Source organism: Octodon degus, unplaced genomic scaffold (genome assembly GCF_000260255.1).
Source record: "Octodon degus isolate 3935 unplaced genomic scaffold, OctDeg1.0 scaffold00164, whole genome shotgun sequence".
NCBI classification, from domain to species: domain Eukaryota; kingdom Metazoa; phylum Chordata; class Mammalia; order Rodentia; family Octodontidae; genus Octodon; species Octodon degus.
The window spans coordinates 2,688,423-2,701,854 of NW_004524740.1; the positions used below are offsets into that span (position 1 = coordinate 2,688,423).

At 38.6% G+C, this 13,432-nt stretch overlaps 1 protein-coding gene across 3 annotated transcripts in view; it reads right to left on the reverse strand.

Moving 5' to 3' along the window:
* Nucleotides 1-13,432, reverse strand: part of Usp32 (ubiquitin specific peptidase 32) — a 209,852-nt gene that overhangs the window by 21,569 nt on the left and 174,851 nt on the right. For all 3 annotated transcript variants that reach the window (XM_023703132.1, XM_023703130.1, XM_004643016.2), the window contains exons 18-26: nt 13,167-13,248; nt 11,641-11,715; nt 10,997-11,135; nt 10,639-10,744; nt 8,761-8,934; nt 7,198-7,372; nt 6,092-6,243; nt 5,483-5,594; nt 2,596-2,807 (exon numbers count right to left, since the gene is read on the reverse strand). In XM_023703132.1, the coding sequence (XP_023558900.1) occupies nt 2,596-2,807; nt 5,483-5,594; nt 6,092-6,243; nt 7,198-7,372; nt 8,761-8,934; nt 10,639-10,744; nt 10,997-11,135; nt 11,641-11,715; nt 13,167-13,248 (1,227 nt within the window). The remainder of the gene's footprint in view (nt 1-2,595; nt 2,808-5,482; nt 5,595-6,091; nt 6,244-7,197; nt 7,373-8,760; nt 8,935-10,638; nt 10,745-10,996; nt 11,136-11,640; nt 11,716-13,166; nt 13,249-13,432) is intronic.

The window sequence follows — 13,432 nt, forward strand, 5'->3', positions numbered from 1 at the left end:
TTTTTTTTTTTTGGCAGAACTGGGGATTGAACTCAGGCCCTTGCACTTGCCAGGGAAGCACTTAATCCACTGAGCCACCTCCCCGGACCTGCTTATTATATTCTTTAAGGTCCCTTATCTAATATGGTTGGGACCAGCAGTCTTTCAGATTTTGGACTGGGTAAACACCTTGAAACTTTCAGATTAGAGATGTTGAACATTCAGGCACACATCCAGGGTCCAGGTGGTGCATCTGGGCACATACAGAATTCCTACTGAAAATGATTTGATTGGAAATAGTTGCTTAATCAACAGCTTACTAATTTTTTTTGCTTTTTTTTTTCCCTGTATTTAGGAGAGGGTCTACAGGGTCTCACTACACAGATTGGACTTGTAATGATTGTGTTTTCAGCTTCCCAAGTACTGGGATTACAGGCGCATGCCTCCAAGCCCAGTCTCAATTGCCATCTCAGCAAGAGGATCTAACCCTGGCTGCTGCGCTCTGCCTAAACAGGCGCTTTAGTCCACTGAGCTATCAGGCCGGCCCAACAGCTTACTATGTTATGCATCAATAGTAGATGCATAACACACAGCTATTATTAGTCTTTCTATATATACACACACATATGTATATATAAACAATTTGAATTTTTGGAAATTTTAACTGTGTTGTCAACTTTGGAAAAAGTTACACCAGTTTACTGTGTTGAGTTGGTACTGTACAGAAATTACCAGCCATACTGGTCTAGAAATGTTAAACTTATACCCCCTCCCATTTGTACATGGATAACACACTATATTAAGTATGTAAGGTCCTATCAAACAGGTTTGATTACATAACTCTAAATAATGAAAAAAAATAAAGCAGCAGCTTAGAGTAACAGAATGAGAATTCAGGGTTATTTAAAAAATCTGAGCCTGGGTGTGATGGCGTGCCATCCCAGTACTTGGGAGGCTGAAAACAGGAGAAACACTATAAGTACGATCTACAACATAGTGAGACCCTATAGACCCTGTCCTAAATACATACATACGTACATACATACATACATACATACATACAAACAAATATGACTTATTTAGGTCTTTTTTAAAAAATGTACTTGGTACAGGGTTTCACTACACAGCTCAGACTTGTAGTGTCCCTCCTGTTTTTAGCATCCCCAGCACTGGGATTATAGGCATGTGCCACCACATCTCCCTGGTCAGCTCAGCATGCCCACTCTTTTTGTGTTTTTGTTTTTAAGACAGGGTCTCACTATGCAGTTTGGTTTGGCCTTGTGCTTGTTCACTTTTGTAACCACCAGGCTAGTCTCAAACTTGCAGAGATCCTCTTGGCTCAACCTACTGAGTGCTGGGATTATAGGCATGCACAACCACACCTGCTCAGTGGGTGCCTGCATCCAGGGCCCAGATGGTATATCTGGGCATCAGGGTTTGAACCACATAGCACATGGGACAGGGGATTGAACTTGGGTCCAGGTCTCTCTGGCCTTGTTTTTTTGTCTTCTTAAGACAGGGTTATGCTATGCAATTCAGGCTGTCCTTGAGCTCGCTGCGATCCTCCTGTTTTGGTCTCCTAAGTGCTGGATTACAGGTGTGCAACCATACCTGACTATCTGGACATTCTTAATTCTTGTTTTTATTTTTTTATTTTAGGGAAGGGTCTACAGGGTGTTCAGGGTCTCACTACTAGATCGGACTCATAGTGATTCTCCAGTTTACAGCCTCCCAAGTGCTGGGATTATAATCGCCATCTCAGCACATGCCAGGGGCAGGGCCAATGTGGCAGACCCAGGGATAGAACCCCAGGCCCCTGTGCCTGCTTGCAGGAGCTTTCATCTGCTGAGCTATTTGGCTGGCCCCAAGAGTTCTGGTCTTATGTACACACCTATAATTCTAACTAGATGAGAAGGAGAGGCAGGAAGAATGGAAGGAGCACAACCTATTAATTCCTTAAGACTATGAAAATAATTATTTTTAAAGAATTCGTTGTTTTAAGCCATTAAATTCGTGGGTAAATTTGTTATAGCAGTTCTAGGGCATTAACACAGAACCTTTTTTTTTTGTCTTTTTGAAACACCGTCTCACTATGCAGTTCAGGCTGGCCTTGAGCTTACTTCACAGCCCAGGCTGGTCTCAAACTCCCAACCATCCTGCCTCAGCCTCCTAAGTGCTGGGATTACAAGCATGCACCACAATGCCCAGCTCAATACCTTCTTTTTAATTTAATTTTTTTCTTATCATTCTTCAACACACACACACACACACACACACACACACACACACACACACCACTACACCTACAAACTTTTTCCAAAGGTATTCACATTTATATGGCAGAGAAGATATACACAGTTATGAATACATAAAAGACACAAATTTTAAAACAAGGTAGTATTCAAGCACACTGACTATTCTCACAAGTGAGGAATATTAATTCATATACTGACCATCACATCACATGTGCTACTAAATCCTGGCTCCAGTCACTTGTACTATCATAAACAACACACTGAAAATGTGCTCAATGAAGATGTTGCCAAGATAGAAAACAGCTGTTTCACAAATGACACTGACAAGACCAACAGTAAGCTGCTTAACACTAAAACTAACCATTTTTCGATGGACAGCAATGATATAGCCTGTAAAGGGGTTGTCAGGAAGAGACGACATATGACCATTCATTACTCCATTTGTGAAGTTCTTCTCAGTTCCACATGGCACAATGGTATTTGGCATTCCATTAGGGATGAATATAGGTCGAGGTATGTCCCCATTGGTAGTTAGGGAGAACATTCCATTTGTAGATGGGGAAGAGGAGAAATCTATAAATGTAAAGATTGATTTGTTTGTTTTCTTCTGTTTTTTTCTGTAACAGGAATCAAACTCAAGACCCTGTGATTGCCAAGTAGGTGCTTAAGTCGCTGAGCTATCTCCCTAAAGAAGTTACAGGATCCCACTGTCTTTTTTCTTTTTCTTTTTTTTGTATTTTAGTACAAGGTCTATAGGGTCTCACACACAGATTGGACTATAGTGATCCTCCTGTTTTCAGTCTCTTAAGCGCTGGGATTACAGGTGTACACCACCATGCCCAGTCTCAGAGCACCCCTGGGGTGGAGCTGGCATGGCACACTAGGGATTGAACCCTGGTCACTGCGCCTGCCTAAGCAGGTGCTTTAGTCTGCTGAGCTATCTGGCCTGTTCTTAAAGACTGAAATAACACCATAAATTTCTGATACTGTGGTACTCTCCCCCCACCTACTAATTAGCCCAGGCAGGTCTCAAACTTGTGATCCTTTTGCCTTAGGTTTTCTAGCAGCTGGGGTTATATGTGTGCTCCACCCTGCATGGCTTAGCTTATGGTGCTTTTTACCTCTGCTCTCAAGTATTTCAAAGACTTGGACCTTGATAGTGTAAGCTCTTTTAAGATAAAATGGGGAAAAATCATAGTTCAAATAATTCTATATTTTACTGGATAATTTTTAATTTCATATTTTATTGTCATAACTCACACATAAGACTAAATGGCAGGGGCCAGAGAGATAGCTCAGTAGAATAAGTGCTTGCCTGTCAAGAACAAGGGCCTGAGTTCAATCCCTGGTTCCACCAAAAAAAAAAAAAAAAAAAAAAAAAAAGACTAAATGGGAAAGCACTGTTGAAAGCTGTCAAATATTTATTATTTTTTATTATTATTATTATTATTATTATTATTATTATTATTGTATTTTTAGTAAGGATCTACAGGTCTCACTATGGTAGATTGGACTTGTAGTGATCCGCCTGTGTTCAGCCTCCCAAGAGCTGGGATTACAGAGGCATGCCACCATGCCCAGTCTCAATTGCCGTCTCAGCATGCTCCAGGGGTGAGGCTGGCACCCCACACAGGGAGGACTGAATCCCGGCCACTGAGTCTGCCTAAGCACGTGCTTTAATCCACTGAACTATTTGGCTGGATGTCAAATAAAATTTTTGCAGAAACCTATTTGAACACTGTGTTGTGGCACACAATCAGTTCTACCAGGTATTTTCTTTTTCCTTGCCTCTAAAATTCTCCATTTCTACACACATACTCTATCCAATATGGCCATTGGCCAGCTGATGCTTTTTTAATACTAAAAATGCATCCTCTCAGTCTCATTTCCCACATTTAAGTGCTCAATAACCTGCATGACTATAATGGAAGGCAAAGATCATATAAAGTTTCCATCATTGCAGAGTTTTAGTGGACAGTGATGATATAATTAAAAAGTAACACTCTCCAGGCATGGTGGCACACACCTGTAATCACAGCTCTCAAGAAGCCAAGGCATGATCAACTAGACAAAAAAGAGGCTGAGGCTATTCCTGTGAGTTCGAGGCCAGCCCACCAGTCTGACCTACATAATGAAACTCTGTCAAAAAATAAAACAAAAGCAATGCTAAATCATCTTGGAATTCACCATCAGTTCTATCTACTATATGCCAATGAGAAGAGCCTTATTCCTTATAAAGCTCTTTAATTTTTAGAAATAACCTAATTATAAGCAGTATAAATAAGAACAGAGCCTATTAATAGCCAAAAGGAGTCACTGAGTAACCATACTATATCTGATTCAATATCTGGATAAAGAGATTCCTTTTGGGGCTGGGGAGATGGCTCAGTAGAATAAGCGCTTGCCTGGCAAGCGCAAGGGCCTGAGTTCAATCCTTGGTTCCAGAAAAAAAAAAAAGAGAGAGATCCCTTTTAATCTAAATTTATTATGTTTTCTGGTGGTACTTTCTTTTTTGTTTTTGTATTTAGGACAGGGTGTACAGGGTCTCACTGCGTAGATCGGACTCGTAGTGATCCTCTTGTTTACAGCCTCCCAAGTGCTGGGATGACAGCGGTGCATCACCATGCCCAGTCTCAATCGGGGCTCAGATGCCCAGCGGGAGAGGGGACTAGTATGGCAGGCCCTCGAACTGGACTCCCAGCCCCTGGCCCCTGCATCTAAGCAGACACTTTAATCCACTGAGCTACTTGGCCGGACCTCTGGTGGTACTTTCTTTTATCATTTGCTGAAATATTAGACCAAAGAGTTAAGAAGGATTCTTTTTCTTTGGCTGGCTCAGCCTGTCTTAAGGGCGAGTCTGGTAAGGCAGGTGGAGGTGGTGTTTGAAAAGGCAAAAGAGTTAAAAGAGACCTGAGGGACTGGGGAGAGAGCTCAGTGGAATAAGTGCTTTCCTGGCAAGTGCAAGGGCCTGAGTTCAATCCCCAGTTCTGCAAAAAAAAGAAACCTGAATGTTAATGGTATACAAACTAGTAACTACCTACCTAACTTAGGCAACTAAGTTCTCTGAATTTTAGTTTCCTTATCTACAAAAAGAGAAATTTCAGCCAAATGATAAGATTTTTTTTCCTGGGCTTGAAAATTGTTGAACTCTAATATTCTCAGCATAACAAATACAAAAATCATGATATCCCTTAGACCCATAAAGCTGTCAAGACCATGCATGAGAAAGAGTTCCAGTTGTAGCTTACCTGTCTGTATAGGACTAGAAGCTGAAACAGGAGATGCTGGGATAGGAATTTCAAATGCACACAAAAATCCACTCACTGACAGTCGTACTTTTTGGTTGTCCTGAGGGAAGTTCTACAGAGATTAAAAAAAAAAAAAAGGGGGGGGGGGGGGGGGGGGGGGAGTGTTTCAGATGAGATGGGTAAACTATATGATGTACTTACAGGGCTTTAGGAGCTTTCACATATATAAAAGATGAGTGTTATCTTTCTTGGCTAACTAAAAGACAAATGTCTGATAATATGCGATATTCACTTTTTACTGCCAATGTAACTGTTATCTGTTTTTTCTATATAATATAGGAAGCTATAATGTTTATGACTTTTTTTTTTGGGTTATGAGACAGGGTCTTGCTATGTAGTCCAGGCTGGCCTTGAACTGATAGCAATCCTCCTATCTCAGTCTCCTGAGTGCTGGGATTACAAAAGTATACCACCATATCCAGCTGATACACTTTAAAAATTGTTTTTAATATCTCCTCTGGTCATACAATATAAAAATTAACTGATAACAACTGAGAAAGCTATGATCTTTGATGAATGGAATAGAAGGTTTGCTAGAAACAGTATTACCTTTATGTTGGAACCATGTACTTCTGCAAGAAGGATCTGCTCTGATTTAAGCCCACAGAGATCACTCAGCTGTTTTTTTAACCCTGTATACTTCTCATCCATATTCAGTCTCAGCCCATATCTTATGGGGGTAGTACCATCCAACTTAATTACTAGTAAGAAAAAAAAAATCTTTTATCAATAAAATATAAGTCACATTGACAGGCTTGCATACTGTAAGCAGATGTATGACTTGCAAGTATCAAACATTCCCCCTAGGATTTTATTTAATATGTAAGTGGTAAAACAGTACTTAAGAATATTGAAGGGAGGCGTGATTTAGCTCAGTGGTGCAGTGCCCACCTGGCAAATGCGAGGTCTTGAGTTTGATTCCAGTACCAAAAAAAAAAAAAAAAAAAAAAAGAATATTATGTAAAACTAGGAAATTTTTTTAAAAAGTCTTTTATTTGTTTATTTTTTATTTGGTACAGAGCCTCACTATGCAGCTCAGACATGCAGTGATCCTCCTGTCTTAGCGTTCCCAGTGCTGGGACTTCAGGCGTGCACCAGCATACCCGGTTTCGGTGGGTGGCACAGCATGTGGTACTGAGGATCGAACCTGGGTCCTTGCACTTGCCAGGCAGGTGCTTAAATCACCAAGCTATCGCCCTAGCCCAAAATCAGGAATTTTTTTGATGTTCATCTGATTAAGCACTGTGAGAGGGCCAGGGAGATGGCTCAATAGAATAAGCGCTTCCCTGGCAAGCACAAGGGCCTGAGTTCAATCCCCGGTTCTGCCAAAAAAAAAAAAAAAAAAAAAAAAAAAATAAAAAAAAATTTAAAAAAAAAAAAAAAAAAAAAAAAAAGAACTGTGAGAGGCTCTGCAAGTTTTTAAAAAAAGTTTCCGGCATATTTTAAACTAACAATATCAACAATGGGTATAATACAGGACATGTTCAAAATCTTTCAAACCTTAAATTATGCCTGAATGCAGACTGTTGAAGCATAATATAACTACAAATCTGCAAACTCATTATAAACAAATACCTATAATTATAAGTTCAGTTTGACAACTGAATCAGATAAAAAAATGGAGTCAAATAATTTTTCAAACCTTTGTGACCTACCTGTTATTTCTAAGTGCATATAACTGTCCATTGGTAGTGGCAAAGACAAAAAATTGAAAGGGTCAAATCGTACACTTATATGCCCACACGTCTTACATTTGACCTGGGATCTTAGCTGCCCATGGAACAAATCCACAACAATTGATCTATTTCTTCTTAAATGGTTGTCCCAGGCCTAGCAAGGAAAAAAAAAATTACAAAACTTCTCTTTAAAATTCAAAGGATAAGCATTTTTACACAAATCCAAAAACAATGGCTAAGCATGCTGAATTTGAATGTTAAGGATATAATCCTGCTAAATAAGATAAAGAATTCTTAATCTTTTAAAAAATATATAATCTTGGGGCTGGGGAGATGGCTCAGTAGAGTAAGTGCTTCCCTGGCAAGCACAAGGGCCTGAGTTCAATTCCTGGTTCTGGAAAAAAAAAAAATTATAATTTTTTTTATCTATGGATTTATAATTCAGATATATACTTCAAAATGCATAGCTATCTGAGAGATTCAAAAATGTTACTAAATAGAAAGGTTTTTTGGGGGCCAGAGAGATAGCTCATTAGAATAAGTGTTTGCCTGGCAAGTGCAAGGGCCTAAATTCAATCCCCAGTTCCACCAAAAAAAAAAAAAAAAAAACCTTGTTTTTGAGGCGGCTGTGAAATATTAATTACTGAGGATAGAGCAGTGGTAGAGCACTTGGTAGCATGTGTGAAGCCCTGGGTTCACCACTCAATATTAAAGAGAAAGAAGAGAGGAGGAAGAGAAGCAGCAGCAACAGCAAATAAAACACACTTATGCATTACGTTAGCATTATAAGGTTCTTTAAATTTCACTGGATAAAGCCAGCTATGGTGTCACACACCTGTAATCCCAGTTCTTGGGAGGCTGAGGTAGGAGGATCACAATGAGTTTAAGGGTAGCCTGACACTTTTGAGACATAGTCTCAAAACACAACAACAAAAAAAGAAAAAAAAAAAAAAATTCACTGGATAATAATTCCTACATCCTATGCCAGAGGTGGCAAACCGATGGTATGCATGTTACTGTTTTACTATTAAGATGAGATGTTAGCTGGGCATGGTGGAGCACACCTGTAAATCACAGCACTCAGGAGGCTAAGGCAGAAGACCAGCCTACAAAGTGGGCTAAAAGTCAGCCTCAACTGCATAGCGAAATCCTGTCTCCAAAAAAAAAGATGTTAATGCAGAATTGTTTTCTTTCTGACAATGTTTTTTTCCTCAATACTCAGATTTAACTGTAGTGCTGGCACTTTGTCATAAATGAGTGGGTTTTTGGGGTTATAGTTTGGCAGTTGGTCTTTAAAAGGTTCACCATCATTGCCCTACCACCATAAAGTCCATAATGTGAAACAGTAACATTTTTCTATTTCCATTATGAGTGCTTTTGTTTTGGTATTTCTGCACAAGAATAACACACAGAAATACATTTTTGTTTTCACACTAATACTTTGATCACAGAACATTTTAGTCTGCATTTATTTCACTGACATGTATTTGTGGTCAGAGTATTTCATCTACTGCTTACATCAGAAATTCAAAACTGACAAACCTCTGCAGCCACTTCCCAGTCTGGTCGGCCGTCACTGTCCTTCAGCTCTACATATGGCTTCTCGTGGACGCGGTTGAGATCTTCATGAAGACCATCCAAGAGGAAAGCCAGAAGTTCCTGGGAGTCTTGTTGCTGGAACCCATTAAATCTAGGAGCATATTTTGCTATGGTCCACTATAAATACAAGGAATAATAGTCATTATTTCCTACCTTGTAAAATTTGGAATAAAACGAATCATAATTTAACCAGAGACATCATAAGTAAACAGCACAACATTTATCTGCCTCTGTTTCAGCAAATTAGAGAATTAATCATTGAATCTTTCTAATTTTAGTCTCAAATGGCCAAAAATAAGAGAACCATTTTGGCTCACACTGACTTCCAATTCACTGCTAAATGGCAAAAACTGAATTTCTTAGGCACACAGATATTATTTAAGGTAGAAATAGTAAAATATCATTTTGTCAAGCTGAAAGACTTCCACACTGAAAGACTCCGAGCTTAAGTTTCTTGGGCCATTTAATGGGGATAAAGCACTCTAGGAGGCTGAAGCAGGAGATTTCAAGTTTGAGGGCCATCTGGAGCGGCTTGTAAGACCCTGTCTCAAAACTGAAAAGCAGAATAAAATGGCTGGGATGTTTGCTCAGTTTCTAGTATGAACCAAAAAGGTTCTGGTGGAAGGCATAACACACAGCATCACATAAGATTATTTACAGATTTTTTTTTTTTTTTTTTTTTTTTGGAACTAGGGATTAAACTCAGGCCCTTGTGCTTGCCAGGGAAGTGCTTATTCCACTGAGCCATCTCCCTGGCCTCTAACTGAGCCATCTCCCCGGCCAATTTTTTTTTTTTTAAATAGTACTAGAGACTGAACTGAGAGTATTCACACTGCACTGCACTAGATCCCAATCCTTACACTTTAAGACAGAATCTTAAATATGTTGCTAAATTGCTCAGGCTGAGCTTGAATTTCCTATCCTCCTACCTCAGCCTGCCAGAGGATGATGTTATAGATGTGTGCTATCCTGTCCAATTTGTTTATTTGTTTTTATAGTATTGAGTATCAAACTTTGGCTTTGAAGCTAAGTTGCATTTCCAGCTCCTTTTTATTTATTTTTTATTTATCTTTTTGTCTTTTAGAGACAGGGTCTCACTATGCAGCTCAGGTTGGCCTTGAGCTCATTTTGTAGCCCAGGCTGGTCTCAAACTTGCAATGATCCTCCTACCTCAGCCTTCCTTTTTCTTTTGAGACAGGCTCAGATTCACCTTGCAATTAGACTATGGGTAACAGTCAAGGATTATCAAAAAAGGTTTTTTATATAAGTAAGATATCTGATAAATTAGGAAAATGAAAACATTCCAACTTTAGAGTGTGTCTTTGGTTTTTCCTACTCACTACATATACAGTAGTATTAGCCAGGCATGGTGGTGTACACCTGTAATCCTAGTTCTCAGGTGGCTGAGGCAGGAGGATCACACTAAGTTCAAGGACAGTCTCCACTACATAATGAGTTCAAGGACAGCATGGACTATACAGTGAGACCCTGTCACAAACAAAACAAATATAAAGTCTCAATACTGTGTAAGTATCTGAACAAGGACAAGAGCTGGACAGCTGGTTTACACCTTATAAACGACCCCAAAAAACTGATTAAACTAAAAAGTTAAACATAGAAAACATATAGAAAGTTAAAAGAATGCTTAAACAGCTCTTCTTTTTTCCTTTAGAAATTAAAGTTTTGGGCCGGGGAGATAGTCAGTAGAAAAAGTGCCTGGCAAGTGTAAGATCCTGAGTTCAATCCCCAGCACCACCAAAAAAAAAAAAAAAAAAAAAAAAACCCAACAAATTAAAGTTTCATATATTTCAAGCTGCTTACCCGAAGCTTTAATGGGGCAACATTCTTCTGAGTTCCACTCCAAAGTTCCTGTACTAAATCACCATAGCATTTAGCCATATGCCCTTTCATACCAATGGGATTTGTCCTAGAAGTTTGAAAGGAAAACTTGTTAAAGATGTTCAAGTCACAATCACAGAAATGCCTATCATGGGGAAATATTTTTTTCATCTTTTGAAACATGCTTAGTATCTCTTGTTCCTCACTTCATACTAAATAGAGCAATAAGAAGAATTGCTGCCCCCCATCCCCCAGAGTAAAGAAAACTGAGACTGAGGTGTTACTGGATTCATGTCAAAGTCATGGAGGGTTTAGTCACCAATAGTTCAAAAAATATTACCTGTTGAGTTCATAAAGATGTCTCCCTGAGATAAAATACTGCGTCAGTGGCTGTGTGTTACTAACACACTGGATGCTTGAGTTCATGAAGCATGTGTTTCCCAGGTTACTTAGACCTGTGGCTCCCTTTTCTGTGGGAACTAAAATAAAAACAAAACAAAACATGAGAACCGAAGTGTAGCTGTAGTAATATGCTGTAGAACAAAGTTACTTGTACTCAGTGTAGTGATTTTTATAACTTTCAATCAGCTACGTGGAGCTAATATTTCTTTCTTTTTCTTTTGGTATCAGGACCAAACTCAGGACCTTGCATTCACCAGGCAGGCACTTAAGACACTGAGCTGTCTCCCCTGCCCAGAGCGATTTCTTTAATAGGTTTGTTCAAATGCTAAATTGAGAAATTTTAAGGAGTGTCTCTAGCAATCACGATCCATGCTCTCTTGTAATTCAGAAGTAGCAAGTATGATTTTTAATTGATATGATTTTAAAAAAGGAATTCTCCAACTATGACTTTAAAGACACATAAATTGTTTAATTGAAGGGTTGCAAAAATTTATATATAATATAATAATGGGACTCACCCAATAAGAACAAAAAAAGAGTAAGTTTAAAATCATTTTTTTAAAAGTGATATTGGAAACTTACCCTTGTGTCTGTCTATTTTACTACTGTTTGCTATAAAGGACATCTCCTCAGGCCAACTCATATCTTTGTTTCGTACTGAGAAAAGACAGGAATGTGTTAAATATTTTCCCATACAATTCATATCCATGTTATTATTATTTTTTTAAACTTATTTCCAAATGAGAAACTTTGAAAAAAAAAATCAAATAATTTTTAGAAACTGGCTCTGAAAATATTCCCATTCTTTACTGTGGTCTTAAAAAAATCTTGATAGAATAAGCTAGTACTCCTATTTTTACTTGAAGTAAAATCATACCCAACTATGTATGGAAGTAAAGTTCAGACACAGCCAGCATGCTGATGCACACTTGTAGTCCCAGCACTCTGAGAAGCTGAGGTCAGAGGATGACAAATTAAAGCCCAGCCCAGTAAACTTATCAAGATCCTGCCTCTTATCAATAGTGATCTTGAAGCTTATCAGGACTGCTGTGGCTGCCATGTTTTTAATTCTTCTGGGAAAATACCCAGAACCAGTATTAGGAAAGAAAAAAAAAAAGGGGGGCTGGGGATGTAGTTTCGTATAAAGGCCATGGATTTAATATCAAGAACTACAAAACAAAAACATCCACCCACCAAACAAAAACACACCTCACAAACTTAAGACACAAAAAGCCTCACATACAATGGAATTTCTTAAACCTAAAACATCAGAAATATGATTCCTTCTGAAATTGTGTTTTTTTTTTTCTTTTTAAGACAGAGTCTTGCTATGCAGTTTATGCTGGACTTGAATGCATTATGTACCCTAGACTGTCCTTGAGCTCACAGCAATCCTGTTGCAGCCTCCCAAGAGTGGCACCACACTCAGCTCTATTCATTTTTTTTTTTGCGGAACTAGGGATTGAACTCAGACCCTTGAGCTTGCCAGGGAAGCGCTTATTCCACTGAGCCATCTCCCTGGCCCCCAGCTCTATTCATTTTAATACCAAAGTGACTACATTTCCACAAGAGTCTTCATGGGAAAATTCATATTAAATTTTAAAAGATATATACCAGGGTGTATGTAAGCTTATGTGGAAACATACATGAGTACCCAGTACTGACGACTAGTGAAAGCCTATGCCACTAGCTGTATGTGAAAGTTGATCTCTGACTCAAACTTAATGAGGCAGTCTAAAATATTTTTAAAATTTCATACACTTGCAATGGAATTCACCTGTTGTACTCACTTTTCCTGTATCTTGCCAGCCTGTGATAGCAGACAGGTTACTTTTTTTTTTGGCAGAACTAGGGATTGAACTCAGGCCCTTGTGCTTGCCAGGGAAGCACCCATTCCACTGAGCCATCTCCCCAGCCCAGTTTATTTTTCTTCAAAGCAATCTAAGTAGCATAGGACTACCTAAATTCAGCAGATTTGCTTTATCATAGAGAACACACTGATCAAGTAATAGTTAGCTTCTGAAAGATTATAAAGTGGATTATTAGTGAGTAATTCTTTAAATTCTTCCCCTAAAAATTAAATATAAATGTATATGTCTATCTCATACCTTCAATTACCAGGTGCTGCTCATCCTGAATTTTTAAATATTCCAATCTATGATCCTCATCATCCAGAAGAGTAAGGTAATTCTGTATCAGAGGAAATGTTTTAACTTGGTTAGTACAGAAACAAGAAATAAATGTGAGTGATAAAAATGTTCCTGCATGAACATAACTGACATCAAAGATATTTGGCATATTATTATTTTTTTAATTTTTATTTATTTATTTATATGTGTGTGTGTGTGTGTGTGTGGCCAGCTCAGCCCACGGG